Source organism: Neovison vison, chromosome 11, assembly GCF_020171115.1.
Source record: "Neovison vison isolate M4711 chromosome 11, ASM_NN_V1, whole genome shotgun sequence".
Lineage (NCBI taxonomy): Eukaryota > Metazoa > Chordata > Mammalia > Carnivora > Mustelidae > Neogale > Neogale vison.
Window position 1 is genome coordinate 157230596 of NC_058101.1, and position 22255 is coordinate 157252850.

The 22255-nt window shown below is 37.3% G+C and overlaps 1 protein-coding gene across 1 annotated transcript in view; it reads right to left on the minus strand.

Moving 5' to 3' along the window:
- Window positions 1-22255, minus strand: part of GALNTL6 (polypeptide N-acetylgalactosaminyltransferase like 6) — a 1226826-nt gene that overhangs the window by 75715 nt on the left and 1128856 nt on the right. Inside the window, exon 9 of the mRNA XM_044225096.1 lies at window positions 15969-16076. Within this exon, the coding sequence (XP_044081031.1) occupies window positions 15969-16076 (108 nt within the window). The remainder of the gene's footprint in view (window positions 1-15968; window positions 16077-22255) is intronic.

Genomic DNA, 22255 nt, shown 5'->3' on the forward strand with positions numbered 1-22255 from the left:
ACACATACAGACTGAAAGTGAAGAGATGGAAAAAGATATTCCATGGACATGAAAACTAAAAGAAAGCTGAATATACTTACATTGGAGAAAACATTTTGTTTTATTACAATAACTGTAATATGAGACAAAGAAGGGTATTATGTCATGATAAAGGGGTCAGCCCAACAAGAGAATATAACATTTGTAAATATTTATGCGTCCAATATAAAAGCACCTAAATATATAAAGTAATATTAACAGACCTAAAGGGAGAAATAGATAGCAATACAATAATAGTAGAGGATTTTAATACTTCACTTACATCAACAGATAGATAACTCAGATAGGAAATTAATAAAGAAACATCAGCCTTAAATGATGTCTTAGATAGACTTACTAGATATTTATAGAACATCCCATCCAAAAGTAGCAAAATATATATTTTCAAGTGTATAAGGAACAAGTTCTGAGATAGATCATATGTTAAGCCACAAAACAAGTCTTAATAAATTGAGAGGATTGAAATAATATCAAGCACATTCTCTGACCACAGTGGTGAAAAGCTAAAAATTAATTATATAATGAAAACTGGAAAATTTGCAAATATTTGATGACTAAACAGTGTGCTACTGAACAACTAATGGGTCAAAAAGAAGTCAAAAGAGAAAAAATATCTTGGGATAGACAAAATTAGAAATGTAACATACCAAAATTTATGGGATGCCACAAAAGCAGTTCTAAAAGGTAGATTAATGGCAATAAATGCCTTCCTGAAGGAACAAGAAAAGTCTCAAATAAACAACCCAATTCTATATCCCAAGGAACTAGAAAAAGAAAAACAAAGTTCAAAGTTAGTGGAAGGAAAGGAATAGTAAAATCTAGAGCAATATAAATGAAATAGAAACTAACACGATAGTGGAAAGATCAATGAAGCTAAGAGCTGCTTCTTTGAAAAGGTAAATAAAATTGACAAACCTTTATCTAGACACACCAAGAAAAAAAAAAAAGAGGACTCAAATGAATAAAATCAGAAAAAAGAGACATTACAACTGATAACACATAAATACAAAGGATCATAAGAGACTACTATGCGCAATAATTGGCCAACAAATTGGACAACCTAGAAGGAATGGATAGATGGATACAACCTACCAAGACTGAATCATGATGAAATAGAAAATCTGAACAGATTGATTATTAGTAAGGAGTTTCAGCCAGTAATCAAAAACCTCCCAAAGGGGCACCTGGGTGACTCAGTGGGTTAAAGCCTCTGCCTTTGGCTTAGGTTGGGATCCTGGGACCAAGCCCCTCATCAGACTCCCTGCTGGACAGGGAGCCTGCTCCCCGCCCCACGTACCTGTCTGCCTACTTGTGATCTCTCTGTCTGTCAAATAAATAAATAAATAAATAAATAAATACAAACCAAACCAAACCAAAACAAACCCCTCCCAAAAAAGTACAGGTTAAGATAGCTTCACTGGTGAACTCTATTCAGAGAAGAATTAACACCAATCCTCAAACACTTCCAAAAAATAGAAGTGGCAGAAACTCTTCCAAATTAATTTTATGAGGCTAGTATAAGGCTGATACCAAAACCAGGCAATCATGTTACAAGGATCCCAATATCTCTGATGAACATAGATGCAAAAATCCTCAAGAAAATAGTAAACTGAATTTGACAATACATTAAAACAATCATACACCATGATTAATTGGAATTAATCCAGGGATGCAAGGATGGTTCAACATTCACAAATCAGTTAATGTGATATACCACATTAAGAAAATGAAAGCTCAAAATTATATGATCACCTCAATAGATGCAGAAAAGGCATTTGACAAAATTTAACATTCATCTATGATAAAAACTCTGAACAAAGTCAATATAGAGAAACATACCTCAACATAATAAAGGCCATATATAATAAGCCCACAGCTAACATTATAGTCAGTGGTGAAAAACTGAAAGCTTTTTCAGGAACAAAGCAAGGATCAGGAACAAAGCAAGGATCAGGAACAAAGCAAGGATGCCAACTCTTGCCATTTTTATGCAACACTGTATTGGAAATACTAGCCAGACAAATTAAGCAAGAAAAATAAATAAAGACATTCAGATTGGAAAGGAAGAAGTAAAACTTTTGCTAATGACATGATATTATATATAGAAAACTATATAGATGTCATCAAAAAACTATTCAAATCAATAAATGAATTTAATAAAGCCTCAGGATACAAAATCAATACACGAAAATATGTTGCATTTCTATAACAAATACAATCTGGCAGAAAGAGAAGTTAAGAAAACAGTCCCATTTACAATGGAATTGAAAAGAATAAAATACTGGGAATAAATTTAACAAGGAGTTGAAAAATCTGTATGTTGACAACCACAAAACATTAATGAAAGAAATTGAAGAAGACACAAGTAAATGGAAAGGTACACTAGTACTCATGGGTTGGAAGAATGAATATTGTTAAATTATCCATACTCTCCAAAAAAATATATATATTCAATGCAATCCCTATTGAAATTCCAATGACATTTTTCATAGAAATAGAACAAACAATTCTAAAGTTTGTATGAAACCACAAAAGAAACCCTGAATACCCAAAGTAATGTTAAGAAAGAAGAACAATGCTGAAAGTATCATGCTCCCTGATTTCAAACTGTATTACAAAGACATGTGGTTTGTAAATATTTTCTCCCAGTCTGTAGCTTGTCTTTTAATTCTCCTTATAGTGCCTTTTAAAGAGCAGGAGACCTTAGTTTCAACGGAGTCCAATTTATGAATCTCGGCTTCTAGGTGTAAGTGCCTAGAGTAGCACATCTGCCCCACCTCACAATTATTCCTCTTCGTTTTTTTTCTAGAAATGTTTGACCAGATGCAAGAATCTATTTCAATTCTATTTTCTTTCACTTATCCTTTTGTTGTAATACTACGGTCATGATTACTGTAATTTTTTAATGTCTTGAAGTCAGGTAATATAAGTCCTCCAACTTTGTTCTTTATCAAGTATCTTAGGTCCTTTGCATTTCTAGATAAATTAGAATTTATCTTGTTTTAGAATCATCTTGTTTACTTTTTTTAAATTAAATTTCATTTTTTTATTATTAACATATAATGTATTATTAGCCCCATACTTTTTTTTATTGTGGTAAAATATATGCAACATAAAATTTGCCTTTTGACCACTATGAAATGTGCAGTTTGATGGCACTAAAAACATGCACATGCTCCCAAAAACACTGCTCAGATTTCAGTTGCCATGGTATGTTAACTGTGAGTGATTGTATGAAGAACACATGTTGCTGTTAGCTCTTCAAACCACAAATCACTACATATATAATAAATGCGATTTATTTTTTTTTTTAAATTTTTTTTTAAGATTTTTATTTATTTATTTGACAGAGAGAAATCACAAGTAGGCAGAGAGGCAGGCAGAGAGAGAGAGGAGGAAGCAGGCTCCCTGCTGAGCAGAGAGCCGGATGCGGGACTCGATCCCAGGACCCTGAGATCATGACCTGAGCCAAAGGCAGCGGCTTAACCCACTGAGCCACCCAGGCGCCCAATAAATGCGATTTATGATCAATGACCAATTACGTCACTTCTTTCAAAGTCTGTTGGTGATTGATCATTGCACATCTGCTATTCAGTTCACACATAGCTGGGAACATAGTTCTCTTTCATCCTTGTTTCCTACAGATAAACATGACATGACATTTTACAAAAATGGATAATCACAATGAGAGGCTTGTCTAACAAAGATGAAAGAGTGGCATAAAAACAAAAAGGGATAATGCTGAGGGTGAAATTCAAATAGAATTTCTAGGAGAAATGACCGGCCATGGAAATGTTAACACTGATGTCATTTGAGAGACTCTAGATGTAAAGCCAAGGAATTTAGCAAGAGTGTATTTCTTGTCATAAGCGAGGAAAATACTTGTGATGGAGAGGATAAGGAGTTCCAGAGAAAGTGATACCATCAAAAACTTCACGTCACAGGAACTGTGGTAGATATTTCATAGCATTGAAAGCATAAAGGATTAAATATTAAAAAGTGACCCAAACTTAAAGAAGGAATATTACAATTTGCCAAGGCATGGGAAAAATGCTCACTCTTTAGCATAAATTATGTGAAATACAGTTTGAATGAATGTTGTAGCTACTTCTGATGAGTATTTTTACAAGCAAATGAAATACCTTAATTTCCCCCCAAAAGCAAAAAAAATTCACATGTTGTACAACTACTACCATCATCCATTTCCATAATTTTTATCATCTTCCTAAACTGAAACTCTAAACCTATTAAACATTATCTCCGCATTTCCTCTTTCCTCAGTCTCTAGCAACCATTCTATTTTCTATTTCATATGAATTTGACTATTTAAAATATTTCATATAAGGGGAATCATGCAGTATTTATTATTTTGTGACTGACATATTTCACTTAGCATATGTCTTCAAGATTCAACCATTCTGTAATATATGTTGGAATTTTCTTCTTTTTTATGTCTGAATAATAATCCATTGTGTGTATATATACATATGTATATGTGTACACACACACACACACACACACACCACATTTTGCTTGTCCATTTATTGTTAAGCAAATATTGGGTTGCTTCTATATTTTGATTACTACTGTGAATATGTGTGTACAAATATCTGTTGGAGTCCTTGCTTCCAATTCTTTTGTGTATTACTCAGAAGTGGAATCACTGGATCATATGGTAATTATATTTTTGATTTTTTGAGGAACCTCCAAACTGTTTTCCACCATGGCTGCAACATTAAACATTTCTGCCATGTACAAGAATCCTAATTCCTATATACCTTTTCCAACATTCACTGTCCCCCCCCCCCCAATGGTAGTCATCTAAATGGATGTGAAGTGGTATCTTATTGTGGGTTTGTTTTGTATTTTCCCTAATGATTCCTAAGATGTTATGTATCTTTCACATGCTACTGGCCATTTCTATATCTTCTTCAGAGACACATCTATTCAAGTCCTTTGTCCATTCTTTTTTTTTTTTTTTTAAGTTTTAATTTATTTGACAGAGACACATAGTTTAGAGAGGGAACACAAGCAGGGAGAGAGGGAGAGGGAGAGGAGGGCTTCCCACCGAGCAGGGAGCCTGATGGCAGCCCATCTCAGGACCCTGGGATTATGACCTCAGCCCAAGGCAGATGCTTAACAGCTGAACCACCCAGGTGCCCTCCCTTTGCCCATTCTTGAATCAGGTTGCTCGTTTGTTTGTTGTTGTTGAGTTGTAGAAATTCTTTAAATATTCTGGATATTAATACCCTATCAGATATATGATTTGCAAATATTTTCTGCCATTCAGGGAGTTTGCCTTTTCACTCTGTTGATACCTGTTGATAGTATCCTTGAGGCATAACCTTGCCTAATGTTTAAGCTTCAAGTGGGCCACCTGAGGTAATCATGTCCCTTCAAGTTGGACTGATTGCTGCTGCTGAAGAACTGTTAAACAGAAAGAGCTGTATTAGTTATTTAGCAATATATAACAAATAACCCTCCAAAGGAGTGGCTTAATAATAAACAATTAAAAAAATCTTTTCTAGTTTCTGTGGGTCAGGAAACTGGGAGAGGTTTAGCTGAGCAATCTGGCTTGGATTTTCATCAGTTTCAGTCAGATTTTGGCAAAGGAAGCAGTTATCTTAAGCCTTGAATGGGGCCGGAAGATCTTCCAAGGAGGCTTACGTATTTGATAAAGTGGTGCTGGCTCTTGGTAAGAGGACTCAGTTTTCCTCCCTATGGGCCTCCCTACAGACTGCTTGAGTGCCATCACAATGTGGTGGCTGGCTTCTCCCAAATCAAGTCATCCGAGAGATCAAGGTGGAAGATGTGATGCCTTTATGACCTTGCCTCAGAAGCAAAACGTAGAATGATAGAACAAAAGTGAAAGTATGGTTTCTGTATCATTTAGCTGGCCCACAGTGAAAGACAACCGTACTGAGTCTAGCCGGGACCCAAAGAAGTTCTGGCACGTTGAGAACTGAAGTGTTGGTTTCTCCAGAGGCAGCACCATGGGCTAGGAGTTGATGCTCTTCTTCTGAATGGTGGAGGTGGTGTGCCTTCTCCTTTGGCTTCCCAGGCAAGAAATAGGCAAGTGGGAACACAAAGAAGCAAGTCACATGTGAGGCAGAGTGGGTCCTGCATCTGACAAACAGATATGTAAGCCACATGAGAGGAAGTCTTTTGGGGAGGTCTAGAGACACCAGGGGGACAATCTGAAGGGTGTTCATTTCTGGCATTCAAGCCAATGGCGTCTCACGCTCACAACTTGAGTGTAAGAGGCAGTATAATCTTATTTGTAGAAAATTATTGATACAAGTACTATTTCTTTATTATTATTATTATTATTATTATTTATTTTTGAGAGAGAGGGAGACAGCAGAGGGAGGAGCAGAGGGAGAAAAAGAATCTCAAGCAGACTCCCTGCTGAGTACAAGCCTGATGCAGGGCTTGCTCCCAGACCCTGAGATCATGAACTGAGCTGAAATGGAGAGACTGATGGTCCATCTACTGAGCTACCCAGGCACCCCACAATTACTATTTTTTTAAAAAATAAATCCTACTAACACTTCTATCTGTTGACCAAAGAGAGTATCAAGTGTTTTGTCCCATAATAGGGAACATCTACCACAAGCAAACTGTGGTTAAATTAAATGCTGCTACAGTATTCATTCCATTTGTTATTAATATAACCTGTTTCATTTTTCATACTGTCAAAATAGGCCCCCCAAATCTATATGTTTTTAATAGCTCATTTAGGGTTCTTAGGTTAGAATTTATATCTGTTCAAAGTTTAGGTAATTGTGAATTTTAATTTTATAAGCTGTTTTCAGAATTAGAATACTCAAAGCATCCAGGCACCACAAAGCTGCCAGTTGGTTTTGACCATTTCTCAGTCTATAGACTATCAAATGGAACTATTTACTTCAAATGTAACACCAAAAGGAGATATACTTGGGCTGAAACTGAAGTTGGAAATGGAATTCTTTGTGTATGTATGTATGTATGTGTGTGTGTGTGTGTGTATGTGTATAAAATTGACATGTAACATACTAGCTTCAAGTGTATAACATAATGATTCGATATTTGTATACACTGGAAAGCAATCACCATACTAAGTTTAGTTATTGCCATTCACCATACAAAGTTACAATTTTTTCCCTTGTGATGAGAACTCTTAAAATTTACCCTGTAGGCAACTTTCAAATATGCATTATAATAATACTGACTATGACCACCATCTATATTATAGCCCTGGAAATGGAATTCTCTCCACAAACTAATAAACTCTTAGAACCAAGGGTGATCAGATCGGAAATTAAATACTACAGGCCTCAAGCACAGTGTCACTGTGGTTTTACACATCTTATGTTAAGAAGCTAATTCCACAAAATGAGTGTTTCCCATTCAGGTGCTCCTGTGGCTTCATCATCCCGTTGGGGTCCCAAAAGGTGGAGTCATAAAGCAGCCAGCCAGGCTTCCTCTTGCAGGAGTTGCATTTTTGGTTATTAAGATTATGACATGCTAAAATATTTAAATTTGCTTAAATTTCAGTAGCTTAATTTTGTAGCAGCAGGGACCTATTTTATCTAAGCAAGCTTTCTCCTTTCTGAGGCTCCAGTGGAGTTGTGAATGCAGGAAAATGTTCGGTTCTAATGGGGATAATGATAAAAATGCAATTATAATTCCCCCTAGCCCACAAATGGGCTCACCATGTAGTTTCTCAAGTGCTTTGAAAGAAGGAAGCTGTATAAATGCTAACTAGCTACATCAAGTGCTTTAGGTACGGCAAGAAGTAGCCAAAAGCAGACTGGAAAAGGTACCATTGGAAAGAGAAAATCATTCCCATTTTAATTTTGTTAAGAATGACAAAGTAAGAGTATGATTAATCATGAGGGCTAACTGTCATGTAGATGCCTAGGATCCCCATTAAATGTTATATTTATCCTATAAAGTCTTCCAGTAGGCTTAGGGCACCTGGGTAGCTCAGTTCATGATCTCAGGGTCCTGAGATCTCTACATTCCACTCACACCTCTCCCCTACTATCCCGCCAAAAAGCATCTTCGAATAGGCTTCCAAAACACACATGGGGAATATTGGGCCTCATTAGATAGCTCAAGAAATGCTGAATTTTGTCCTTATGTGGCTTAGAGATTGCTTGTCTCAATGCCAAGTCCCGTTTTGCACATTAGAAAGCATTAGCTACTTGATTCCCAAGTCATAGTTGAGCTAAACTTGGGAAAGCACTGAGGAATACTTAAAACAATGAAACTGAGCAGAATGCTTTAATGTTCGGAAGATGATAGCATCTCTAGGAGTTTGGGGGTAGGGGATACATAGAGCAAATGAATAGGAAGAAAATCAAACCAGAATTTCTTTCCTTTTTTTTTTTTTTAAAGATTTTATTTATCTGTTTGACAGACAGAGATCACAAGTAGGCAGAGAGGCAGGCAGAGAGAGGGAGAGAGAGAGAGAGAGAGAGGAAGCAGGCTCCCCACTAAGCAGAGAGCCCAATGCGGGGCTCCATCCCAAGACTCTGGGATCATGACCTGAGCCGAAGGCAGAGCAGAGGCTTTAACCCACTGAGCCACTCAGGAGCCCCCAGAATTTTGTTTTGAGAAGCTTTGTGGAAAAGTTCTGAGTTTTGAAATAATTTTTTTTTTCACCTCACATGTTGTTCTCATGATACTTTTCTGTTCAGTGTCTCTATGTTTGGTATGCAAATTTTGTGTTTTACATCTGTTATTTTAAAAAAAAATTAAGGACAATGTGTGATTCTGTTGTTATTTGTTAAACAGACAAAAACGTGGATACTTAAAAAAAATTCTAATAGCACTGGTTTAGGAGTTAAGGGAACAAGTGAGGGTTCAGCAGTGGGAAATAAGTTTATGTTTCATATTTTCCCAACTCCTCTCTCTAGGTCCTTGGCACATAGAGTAGTTTTACTTTGTCTTGTTTTCCTTTTATGCAAAACAAGCATAAAATGTCCAGTGTTCAAACAAGGGCCATTGTTAAAGGGTGAGTATGAGTGTTATACTAGTGTTATGTGCCAGAAACTTATCTCCAGGGTGAGGCGATGTCCTTGGGTGATGTGACATTCCATTACAAAGGGATGGTCCAATGCTATTGGCTTAGGACATGAAGCAAGCTCTATGCCTCTCCACAGTAGGCAATTGGGAAATATTTACTGAAAAATGTCTCTAGCCTGAGCTTCTGTTGAGACTCTAGGGATGACTCTTATCCTCATAACATGCAATGGACTCATCGTATCTTAATGATTTACTGAATCATGATTAACATATAATAAACTTATGGTTGTTTTCTTTAGGGAGACTCTCATGAAGAATAATGAAATAATATTTAAATATTTAAATAAAGAGCCACATCTCGGGGGTTGGGGGGTTGGGGTACCAGGTGGTGGGTATTATAGAGGGCACGGCTTGCATGGAGCACTGGGTGTGGTGAAAAAATAATGAATAATGTTTTTCTGAAAATAAATACATTGAAAAAAAAATAAAGAGCCACATCTAAAGAGAGGGTATTATATTCTAAAATGTGGCGGAGAAGGGGAGAGAAGCAAACACATGATTGCTGTATGTGAATCATCTTCAGCTCTGGCCCTAAGTACCAGTATCTTACTGCCTTTTTTGTTATATTGTAAGGAAGAATTAGAGGTAGTTCTGTTTTCTGAGGAATTGCTTCTGCACAGAAGTCCTAGCCATTTATGCAAGTCAAGTCTTTTGGGAAGAATTCATCATTTTCCTGCTTTTTGGGAGAAAGCCCATGAGAGGCCACCACGTCCCTGAACTCAATGATTGTTTCGATGATGCACGTGAACTCTACAGTTCTCAGAGCAGCGGGAAGAGGGGCTGCCTGCCATCGATGGCTAAGGTTGTCATGCTGTAGCTCCTATTCGCTGAGCAGTTTCATGAGAGTAAACGGATTCGCAAGCATCAAAGGGAGAAAGGTCAGTTTGTGGGAGCAGATTTCCCCATTCGTCACCGTACTTTACAGCCTTGTTGGTGATTTTATTTTCTGATATCAAAGTAGTCATTTTGGTCTTGCTAAAGCTTTTCCTTGACTGATCTATTCTGACATAAATGAGGGAGGGCTGCACCCGTCAGACCTTGTGTTCTTCCATCTCGGCTCCTTCAGACCGGGATAGCCGGCACCAGGGTGAAGCATGAGAGGGCACTTACTAATCCACTCGGGGTGGTCTGGCTTTGACACCAAAACTCTCTTCCTCCATTCCTCTTCCTCTGTACCTCCCTCCACCCTGACCACTTTCAACAGTCTGAGAGGATCTATGGAGTCTGCAGAAGCAGATGTCTCCAGGGATATGACACCAGAGGAATGACAACTTGGGAAATAGGTTAAGAGGTCACTTCATAGCCGACAGAGGCAAAAACCACCATTTGCCCTCAGACCTCAGGTTTAATATCCATGCCCATAAAATATAATAACCACAGGACATCCTCAAAGCTCATTGCATTCTGCCAAGAAACCCTAAATAAATACTTAAGGTGAAAACATTGGTAAAAAAACACAAAAAACAAAAAACATTGGTTACATGTGGTATATGAGATATACCTCCTCTTCTCTAAAATCATAATCACAATGATAACATTATAATTTCCACAAAATAGTTTAAAATAAGTACATAAGATACAGATCTCATTCCACAGAGAGTTTATTTACATTTATTTAACCCTTTGCTCACCCTTATGGTATTTGGGTTGATATGTATAGATTGCTGGACTGTGTGGACGCCACCTGACTGTCATTATCAAGGCCACTAGTTATGAGAAGGAGAAGTTTGGGGGGCTTGGGGAGCTCAGTCAATTAAGTGTCTGCCTTAGACTCAGGTCATGATTTCGGGCTCCCTGATCAGCAGGGAGTCCCCTTCTTCTCCTTCTGGCCCTTCCCACCCCCCATGCTCCTGCTTGTGAGCACACACACTCTCTCTCTCTCTCTCTCTTTCTCTCTCAAATAAATACATAAAATCTTAAAAAAAAAAAGTTAAAGTTTTTGTTTATCTTGGTCATCATTTATACTTCCAGGATCTAGCATAGTGCCTGGCATGGTATACTTTTTTTTTCTTTCAGAAATGAACATTTATTGCTATAGAAAATCTGATTTTTGTGGGCTCTCAGAATTCTAGATGAGCAATCTGTGCAAGTCTCCACAGATTTAGCTCTCCCTGAACTCGTGTAAGGCGGTTGCTTCTCACCCTCTTTATCTAAAACCAATTTGAGCATTTTTCCCCCTTCCCCTTCCTTGCATCCCCATTTTTGTACTGATATGATTTTTTCTTAGAAGCGTTGATGAAAACCTCATAGCCACATTTGGCCTCTCTCTCACTGCACAGTGCGGCAAATCAATAAAGACTTTTTAGGAAATTTTCTTTACAAATATTTCCTACATTCAAAAGTTATTTTCTTTAGACTTTCTCCCACTTAATATTTACTTGTTGGTTGACCTGTTTTTACTCCTTTTATTTTTATCCTGGCATTTTCTGCTCAAAAACTATGAGTACCTCCCTACAATCTATAAGAAAATTGCACCCTGCCCTGCACATGGGGTTTTCCATAGTCTGTGTCCAATGTACATTCCCAGTTTAGCTCCATTGGTCCCAAACAGAATCCTTTCTCACTGTCTGTGCCTGCTTCTTCCTACAGCTGGGAGCTCAGGCTGGAGCCCCTGCCCTACTGCTCCAGCTGCCCCTGTTAACTCTAAGCCTCCCTGTAAGGGTTAAGCCTTGGGCAGACAGGTCTCAATTCACCTTTCCAGCTCTGCTCACTTGACCTTTAACCTTATCCCTGCTAATGTGAGTTACATTTTCAAGTTCTCTAGGCCATCTTGTGCAATCAGATTTTTATGGGGTTTGAATTCTTCTGTTTTATAGCTTTATCTTGCAACCTGGATGATGCTTGCCATAAAATGCAAGATAAAATTTTAGAAAAGAAAGTATTACTAATACTATATCACTGGCAAACCACAGAAGTATACCATCCCTTGATTTGCATTCTGTCACATCCATTGCAAACGTAGAGTGAAGGTCGCTTCCAATTTTGTGTCCCAGGCCGTCCTCCTTTGGAACTAGGGAGGACAGCTGTGTGAACCTCCATGACAGCCCCCCTCACGGTCTGCAGGGCTGCCCTTCACTGGCTTGGGATACTCCTGGGGAAACTCCTTTGGGTAAAGTTACCTCTGTGGGATGACCCTTGTGCTATAGAATGTATGTTTATCCATGGGGTGATGGATCTGCCTCTTTGTCATGTTCTGCTCTCAGAGCCACTGATCTCCGGTCCAGTGGTTTTGACTGTCCCCAAACATACTAGCACTCACGGAGAGGTCTGGGAGGTGCCAATATGGCTGCTCCTTCAGCAGAGTGCGTGGTTCAACTCATGACCCATCAGAATGAAGTCTCCTTGGAGTCTTCCACCCACTGGCCACTTGGCTACTTCCACTGTGCAGAGGTGCGGGTGGCCTTTCACTGAGGAGCTGCTCACTCTTCTGTGATGAGGACAGTGTCATCTCCAGGAAGGGACAATCATCACTACAGCCATGGGGACTGTCCAGTTTCCCTGTGACAGTAGGGATTAGCATCCCTTCCCTCAGGGACTGGCAGTTTGTTCCTGGTGAAAAGATACCACAACAATGCCCAGTGTACAAACAAACATTGGACAGGATGCCGACTCGGCAAAATATCTAATTTGATTCATGATGAGTGAATACTCTGATTCCCAGAGGAAGGTGAATTGTAAATCACTGTATCCTGGATTTTTGCATTTTATGGGAACTGACAGAGAGATGCTAATTTTTATTTTTGCCAAATAAAGGCATTAATAATAATCTACCTTGTATTCATTCCATCATGAAAAAGAAAAAAAGTCTCTAATTCCTGCTTAGAAAGATTTTTTTTTTAAAGATTCTATTTATTTATTTGACAGACGGAGATCACAAGAAGGCAGAGAGGCAGGCAGAGAGAGAGAGAGAAGCAGGCTCCCTGGCGAGCAGAGAGCCCTATGCAGGGCTCCATCCCAGGACCCTGAGATCACGACCTGACCTGAAGGCAGAGGCTTTAACCCACTGAGCCACCCAGGCGCCCCTAGAAAGATATTTTTAAATTAAGTATATGTATCTTTGTGATTCTTACTTTTCTCAGTTCGCTGACGCTGGGTGAAAACTGGTCTAGGACCTGGCTCTGGGTCACTGGTCCTGAGTTTGGGAACCGTTATTCTATAAAATTTGTTCATTTAACTGAGGTATTCTTGAAGGTCCTCTTTCAGTTCAACAGCCATGGCACCCCTCCTCACTCCTCCTCCCTCTACCTATACATATCTTTACCATACATTTGAAAAATTACTTGTGCTGTAGTGTCCTCGGATGGTTTCATATATGGCTATCAGTCTCTTGCAACCAGACTGTAATGCTAGGTAAATGGAAGGTAGTAGTTATTTCAGTTTGTTTCTATAATACACACTCGTGCTCTGTTTAGAGGACGGCAGGTTATTCACACAATTGTGTGTGTGTGTGTGAGTCTGTGTGTGTGTTGGGAAGTTGGCTAGAATCCTCAGTTTATATAGTTACCTAAATAAAAGGTGCAAATTTTTGAAAAATTAAGCGAGTTTGTAAAATAAGAAAACAAACCTTTGGAATTAAAAATCTCCATCTTCTACATTTCCTGATGAGGCTGGAGAGATTAACTACCTATTGAATAGACATAGCCCTGCATCTGAAGCACCTTTAAAGTCTCATCATTTCTGATGATTTAGTAACGACATAGGGGGTAGCAGGTAGTTGAGTCTCTCCCCCAAAAATCAGAATTGTTTTTCATTTTAATATATTTTTTATTTAAAATATCATAAAACATTCCTTAGACTGACAGTGGAGCTTCAATTTTTATGACTTTCTGATTGCTCTAGCAGTTGAGAAAAAAAAACTAAAAATGAGCCCTCAAGTAAAATTTAAGTGGTAAAGATTAAAATTCAGAATTATGGGCTCCCCCCACCCATGTGAATGAGCATTCCCTTTTGGCTGGGAATTTTATGTGCCAGCCCTAGTTTTCCTATATTTGACAGTCCTTGAAAAAGTATTTAATTTCCTTCTTGAAAATATATGAACAGTTTTATTTTTTTGAAAATATACCCTCTGGAGCAGCACAACTTCCCCTCCAGTTCATACACACTCATTTTGACTACAAACCAAGTGAACACTCCATCCGTCTGGCAAATGAATGATCGGGCACAAACTGGGCACAGTTGAGTGGGTTTTTGGGAAGTAAGTGACAAGAGACAATAGCATTATCTTTGGGGTAGTTTAACATGCTGCGATTTATGATATCCACATGGCTGATTTGTGATATGTGCTCAAAACTGGACCTTTCAGTGAATTCTTGCTGTTTTCCTGAATGCACTTGGAGATTCATGTGCGTTTAGTCTTAACACAAAATTAAATAATATGTCTTTGCCCAAGATGTGGCTCTTTAGTTGCTTTATGATTTTGTGATTTTATTTCAAAGAGCATATTTTTACAGCTACTCAATGGAATACGCTATTAATCTTTTGAAGAGGGCATAATAATACGACTATTTCCCTTCAAGGTGTATGTGAGGTAACTTCATGACTATTAACTCCAGCTGTTATAAAAAAGATTATGGAAGTGGATAGTATTGACAATCTCAGAAAGAGAGTAAGAAAGAATCCTCCCCCAAAAAGACTCACTAGAAATGAAATATTTTTTATACTTCCCTGAAATGCTCAACTTTTAGTAAGGAAAACCTGTAGCATTTTCTAGCCTTAATTTTTCCTGATTAATTAATCTTTTCAACAAATACTTGTTGAGTGCTTCCCAAGCCTTGTTCTAGGTGTTGGGAAGGTGGTAGCAAATAAAACAAAGAAACCCTCTGCTTTTGTGGGATTGATATTCTAATGGCACCCGATGAACCACTTTATATTTTAAAGAAGCTTGTGAACTTATTGAGCTTTATATAAAAGATTCAAATAGTTATATGGTGCAGCCTTACTAGTAAAAGAACGGAAATAAACAATTCAAGATTAGATTCCTAGGAGAACACTGAGCGAAGGGACGTGGCAAAACCACCTTTTCCCCCAGATTTTGCAACTGTCCAGTGGCAGCTACATACTGTAGTGAATACAACTAACCCAGCTCTAGAGACAATCACATGGAACACACAGAAATTATCAGGATTATTTCAAGAAGGTATTGTGACTTTCTCCCAAAGATGTATGAAAACATTCTAAAATGCAGAAGAAAAAAGAATCCTTTCATTTAGCCTGTGAAAAAGGTTTTATTTGAAACAGTATCTGAAAAAACATCTTGCAACTGGCCAAATTTGGGATTTTGAAGATAGGGTGAAATTTTAGGCAGAGCTGGCTCTAGTTGCAAATGAGATGCAAATGAGAAGCCAGAATTTGGACAACCACTTCTCCCAGTCTTGTATATATGCCTTTCTCCATCTGTCTTTTTATATATCCTGTTATACTCCATGAAAGGGAGAAGGGGGAGTATTGGACATCCGTTTTGAAGACCTGGGCTTAAACCCCTCTTCTGCCATTTATCATTCATTTGAGCATAGACAAGACACCTTGGCAAGCCCCAGTTTTCATCCATAAAATAAGGATAAGAATATCAATCTCAGAAGGTATAGGTAAAGATTAAATATAATGTACGAGAAAATGCTTTGAAACAATTATAAACAGTAATTCTTGTTACACACTAATAATTAATACTTCCTTAAAGAATGGAAAAACTCTGAGGAACACAGAAATGGTTTATATACTAAAGCCTGTCAAATGGAGTGTCAATTTTTTCTGTCCGACGGTGCCTCTCCATCTGTCACCAATTATACCATGTATGAGGCTGCTTAGTCTGCCTACAGGAAGCCATATCAAGCCCATCTTATTCTGATCCCGTTACTCACTCTTGCCAGGCTGGTCCCGGAAGGGACTTTATAGGGAACGTACTTCCTGTAGATATGACCAACTCTAGAACATGGGACATCAAACATCTCTCCTCCACACATCCAAACCTAAAGAGAGGAAATTTAAAAGTATAACAAAAGAGAACAGTACACTTCAGATTTAAAAAAAAAGAGGAATTATTAGTAAGGGTCATAAAAAATTTTTAGAATCTCTTAAAGTCTCTAAATTAATAATTTCTATTTATCATAAAAGGTTAATCAAGAAAAAAAAACCCTCACATTTTTTAAAACCTAGATTCATAACAGTATAGACCCAAAATACTAGTTCAGTAAAGGCTAATTTCCATAGACAGCACATTGGCATTTTTTATTCTAGTATAATTTGTTCACAAATATTGCATTGCAGTGACATTTAATATTTAGATATCTTCTTATTATTTATATAGCTACTAGTTTTGACAATCTTGTGAAATCATTTGTAGAAGTAACATTGAAATTTAAGTGTCAATTTAAAAATTTAAAATATAAAAAATGGAATTTTAAAAATAGGTGAATGAGTTAAGGAACGCTGACATATCCATATTTTAAGTGACATCTAGATTCGGAAACCTTGACTAGAACTCCCCTGAAAAATCATTGTCACTTTCTAATTTCTCCTACTCTTAATCTTTTCTTAGGTACAGACAAAAATTCATTATTGATGTGGACTCAAGAAATATTAAACCCAAGGTATATGTTAAAATGCGGTATTTGTATATGGTAACAAAATTAATTGGTTATTTTTTATCATGACTATCCATTCACACACACACTTAATCATGGTTTATATAACAGAGTACATAGCTATCAAAGGAAAAATTATGGAAACAAAATCTACGCATCTTATGCACTAGATTTTTAGCTATTTTCAATTTAAGAAAAAGTTTAAAAAGAGTTAGATACCAAAATGGTTAGTTTATATTTCACTTGACTACACTATGGTGTTTAGATATTTGGTCAAACATTATTCTGGATGTTTCTATGGAGGTTTTTTTCCTTTGGATGAGATTAACTTGTAAATTGACTTTGAGTAAAAATTACGTCCTCTGTATTGTGGGTGAGCCCCAACCAATCAGTTGAAGACATTACTGGAACAAAGACAGACTCCCCCCTAGCAAGAAGTAATTCTGCCAGCCAGTTGCTGGTGGACTTGAACTGAGCTCTCCCTGGATCTTCTGTCTGACAGCCTTCCCTGCAGATTTTGGACTTACCAAGTCTCCTCAATCATGTGAACTAGTTTCTTAATACAAATCTCTCTCTCTTAATATGTACATGTTCCGCTGGTTATTTCTCTGGAGAGCCCTGACTAATACAGATATACAGCTTGTTTTAAAGTATAATATTGAAAGCCAGAAAGAAAGATATTTCTGTGTTAATTTACATTTGCTTCCAACTTCTTTCAGTAAGACGAATGACACCCTAAATGAGACCAGTAAATAAATAGTGATTAGGCTGATAGAAATCCAGGGGAAGGCAATTTGATTACTAAAACAATATTAGTTACTCTAAATAAGTTCAGGACTACTCATGGTATTAATTTCAACTTAATGGGAAACTTATTGATCTTTTGAATCAAGACATCAGAAGTCTGTGTAGGTGATTGAAGCTGATTGGGGGCAGTGAATATTCTAAACAATAATACCAACATCTGGAAAGATCTTGAGAGACTGGAGCTGTATTAGATTAAACATAAAAACGGTAAACATAAGGTCTTTGTGTCTAAAAATATTAACTTTTCCAGAACAGGGTGGGGTGGAAAAAGACTATGTAGCATAAAACACACATGACCAGCATAATATGGAGTGTTTGAGGAATAAAGGTCTGAATCTATCTGTCTGAAGTCTTATGCCAATTCCCGAGTAAATACTTTATATTCCTTTCTAAAAAGAATGACCGAAGTGAGAAAGGGATGCATACTGTGTTTTAGAAGAAGTAACAAAAAGAACTAGACAAGTACAAAACTTTGAGTGGATAGTTGACCTAGCTGCTATTTGAAGGTATTTCTACCAATAAGATTTAGCATTTATGAGGGTGTACTATACCCTTTTTCATCTAATGTTCACAATTTAATGACAGACTTTACTATTTCCCCCAGTTATGTAGGTTGGGAAGTGATAGTCCAAAGGCTGTGTAACCTGTCCAAAGCCATATAACTGACCACTTACAGAATGGAGATTTGAATCCTAGTAGTCTAACTTCAGTGCCCATATGTTTAATCAATATACTATCTATAGTCAGCAAACTTTGTCTGTAAATGTCAGAGTAAATACCTTGGGCTTTTCAGGTCATATGGTCTTTCTTGCAAAAGCAACTGTAGCACAGCTAGTTATATTTCAATAAAATAGGGAAAATGGCTACCATTCTATAAGTTAAAAAGTCCTTGTCAATGTTGAAATTCAGTGATTCTAAGATAATATATGTGGGACACTGTATTATTCAAAACTGGACACCATAATATTTCCCATTTGCACATATTCCTCCTACAATGTAACCTTGGTACCTGTCTTATATTGATTTGATACAATTTCAGATCCACTGTTTATGGCTTAAGTGCAGTTGTTTTTTTGCTTCTATACTATGGACATCACCAAACACTTCTTTGTTTTGTTCAGTCTCCCCAATAACAACGTCCATTTCAGTAGAAGCATGCGTATCCCGACATGCTAGGTAGATATGTTTAGGTGACAATGTGACAACATGGTTCTTTAGGAACGTGCAGCTGTTGTGGCATTTATCAAATTCTTTACCTGTTTTGAAGGGTGTGGCTTACATTTTTAAAAGACATTTCCTGGTAGGATTGTTTGATAATTTCTTAAAAAATAAACCAAAACTGTGGCATTGTCATGCTTAAGAATCTAATTCTCGGAGAAATCTTTTAAATTTACAAATACTGTGTCTTCCTTTGACAACATAAATATTTTAAAGCAATATTATTTTACTCATGAATGAGCACAGAGCATTTTTTTCATAATGTAGTTCAAATTGACTGGATAATTGAATGCTTGCCTTATTATTATTTTTTTTAAAGATTTTATTTATTTGTTTGACAGACAGAGATCACAAGTAGGCAGAGAGCAGGCAGAGAGAGAGGAGGAGGCAGGCTCCTTGCTGAGCAGAGAGCCCAATGCGGGGCTTGATCCCAGGACCGCGGGATCATGACCTGAGCTGAAGGCAGAGGCTTAACCCACTGAGCCACCCAGGCACCCCATGAATGCTTGCCTTATTTTTTAAAATCACTTTTCAGTATTAGCTACAAACTGGAACTTAAACATAGAGAATGTTAAACTGAATGCAATCATACAATTGTACCAGTCATATGGAATATGAAATTAGTTTCCGTAAGAAATTGATTTTCAGAAGAATAAGGGAATATTATTATCAGGTATAAGATGAAATATAGTATACTACATGGAAACAGTGATCTAAATTCTCAAAAGATTTTTATTAGTTTATTTATTCCAAAATCTGCTATCTCTCTGATCTTATTTCCTACTCTTCTTTCCATCCCCCTCTCTGTTCAAGCCATTTTGGCTTCCTTTCTGTTCCTCTAACATGCCAGATACCCTCTTACCTTAGGGCCTTTGTACTGGCTGTTTCCTCTGTCTGAAATTGTCTTCCAGATCTGTGCGTGGATTTCAAGTCTTAGCTCCAAATTCTCTTGCCCCAAACACCCTCCCAGTCTGCGCTCTGAATCCTCATCACTCTCTACTCCTTCTCTTCTCAAAGCACTTATTACCTCCTCACTCAGGAGATACCTCACAGACTTACTAGGCTATTACTTGTCTGTCTCTCTCCCCAGCCAGGACAAAGGTCTTTGTATCTTTTATTGAGTGATGTATCCTAAGCACCTCAGATAATGCCTGACACAGAGCTTGTGCTCTATAAATATTTATCGAATAAATAAACTATTGGTTTATTGATATAAAGTGAGGTTAATTCCAGACAACTGAGGTTACTTAATGATAACCTACCATGTAGCTGCCTTAAAAATAAAAGCTGTGATCTCTAGTATAAACAAATACAAATTTCAAGATAATAAGCTAACTTAACTTTATTTTCATTTATATCTGGATTATAATAAAATAAAGAAATGGTTAATGTTAAAATATAACACATTATCTATAAATAAGTAATTACATTTCTGGGACTAGAAAATAATTTTCTAATTGTAGGGTATGCCTTGAGTGTATTAAATTTGAAAAACTTCTTAAGATTAGATAATCGAAAAAGAAAAGATTAGATAATTGACCACTTTACCATCTATCTAGAAATTAAGGTACCTAAAAAGCTTTGGTGCATAGGTATTGAAAAGAGCTATGTCTATCATCAAACTATTTTTTTTTTAAAGATTTTATTTATTTATTTGACAGAGATCACAAGTAGGCGGAGAGGCAGGCAGAGAGAGACGGGGAAGCAGGCTCTCCCTGAGCAGACAGCCTGATGCGGGTCTCAATCCCAGGACCCTGAGATCATGACCTGAGCTGAAGGCAGAGGCTTTAACCCACTGAGCCACCCAGGTGCCCCTCATCAAACTATTTTTATGGGCCAGATGGGATAAAAATTGCACGTTTGGTTTGACTTAACCTGAGAGAGATACACCCATACACACCATTGCTTTGTTTTATTCTTAGAAACTTGGGTGCTGGGGTTGTTCTTTGAGATCAGGAGAAAAAGAGAGTAACTTATTTTGGCCTTTTTTGACCCCCATTTTCTATTTGCTGATCAGAATATAATAAAAGCAGAAACTGGAAAATGTATCTACAGTCTTGAATGAGGACATGATAGTTTCTAGTCTCAGGGGAAAAGCTCTTGTTTCTTGTTTCTTGAACCATCTGCTTAGGATTTTTTTCAAAGTAAGAAATGCTTTGTTATGTCAGTATAAAAAAAGATTGTACTCAAACTTTCTTGCACTTAATGAGCTTTTAAGGGGCCTGGGAAGGGATAGCAGGGCTTCAGGGGTACCTTGTTAAGATCATTGTTTTGAAGGCGCGGTATTTTATTTTGCAGTAACACTTTAGAGTCTTAAAAACAGTGTTTAGGGTGTGGGGACTGGAGCAAAAAAAAACGAGATATATCACTTATTGTCTTATTCAAAATATTAAGTCTTGGGGAAGAAAGAACAAATTTGAACATCTTAAAAGTGCTTTTTAGGAAAAATAATATGGCTAAGGACATAATCCCTCATTTCCCTTAATTCATTATTTTATAGCTTAGAAGGTGCATGAGGGGCAAAATGTTTTGTTCTTTTTTTAAAGATTTTATTGATTTATTGATTTGAGAGAGAGAGAGAGAGTGTGGGCACATGTACCTGAGTGTGGGGGTGGGAGGGGCAGAGGGAGAAGGAGAGAGAATCTTAAGGAGACTCCCGGCTGATCCTGGAGACTGACCTGCTGTTTGATCTCATGACCCTTATATCATGACCTGAGCTGAAACCAAGGGTCGGATGTTCAACAGACTGAGCCATCCAGGTGTCCCAAAGTGTTTGCTTTTTATCATTATTTCATCATGTCTCCATTTTTGAGTCTATTGATTAAATTTTCTGGATTCATCATCTGCTAAAAATAAATTCTTTAAAAACTTAAAAGTTCTTACAAGTTCTTTAAAAACTTAAAAATTGGCTATCTTAGAACAACTTTTTTGGGGGGGACACTGTCCAAACGTGTGCTTCTCCTTTGTCCTTCAGTTGGGCTGTCAATCATACAAGCTTCCTAATGGTAGGAACAGGAACATGACTCAGGCCTTGCTGAAGGAACTTCTTCCTTGAGGTTTCATTAGATTGGAACTACTACTCTGACAATGAAGCAGAAAATGAAAGCCGGAGAGCTTCCAGAGGCCACGTCTGAGGGGTGGAAGGAGAGTCTGTTGGAGGGAATGAAGCCAACAGAGAGACAAAGGGGAGATATTCAAAGAAATTGTTCTAGCAGTATTTGGGGCCTTATTTCCAGGCCTTCCAGAGGCTCACCCATTTTCTTGACTTCTTTTTCTTTTCTTTTCTTTTTGATTTTTTTTTTTTTTGAGAACTTTTAATTATTTGTTGCACTGAATAGAAGTCTCTTGAGGGAAATTTTGTAGAAAAAGGAACACTGTATCTTACAAATCTGCCAATCCAACTGACTCACTAAAGTTAAATTTAAGATTGGTTATAACTTTATATATATGTGTGTGTGTGTGTGTGTGCGCGCGCACACACACACACACACATATATATATTTTTTTTTGTTTCAAGTTTTTATTTAAATTTTTGTTAG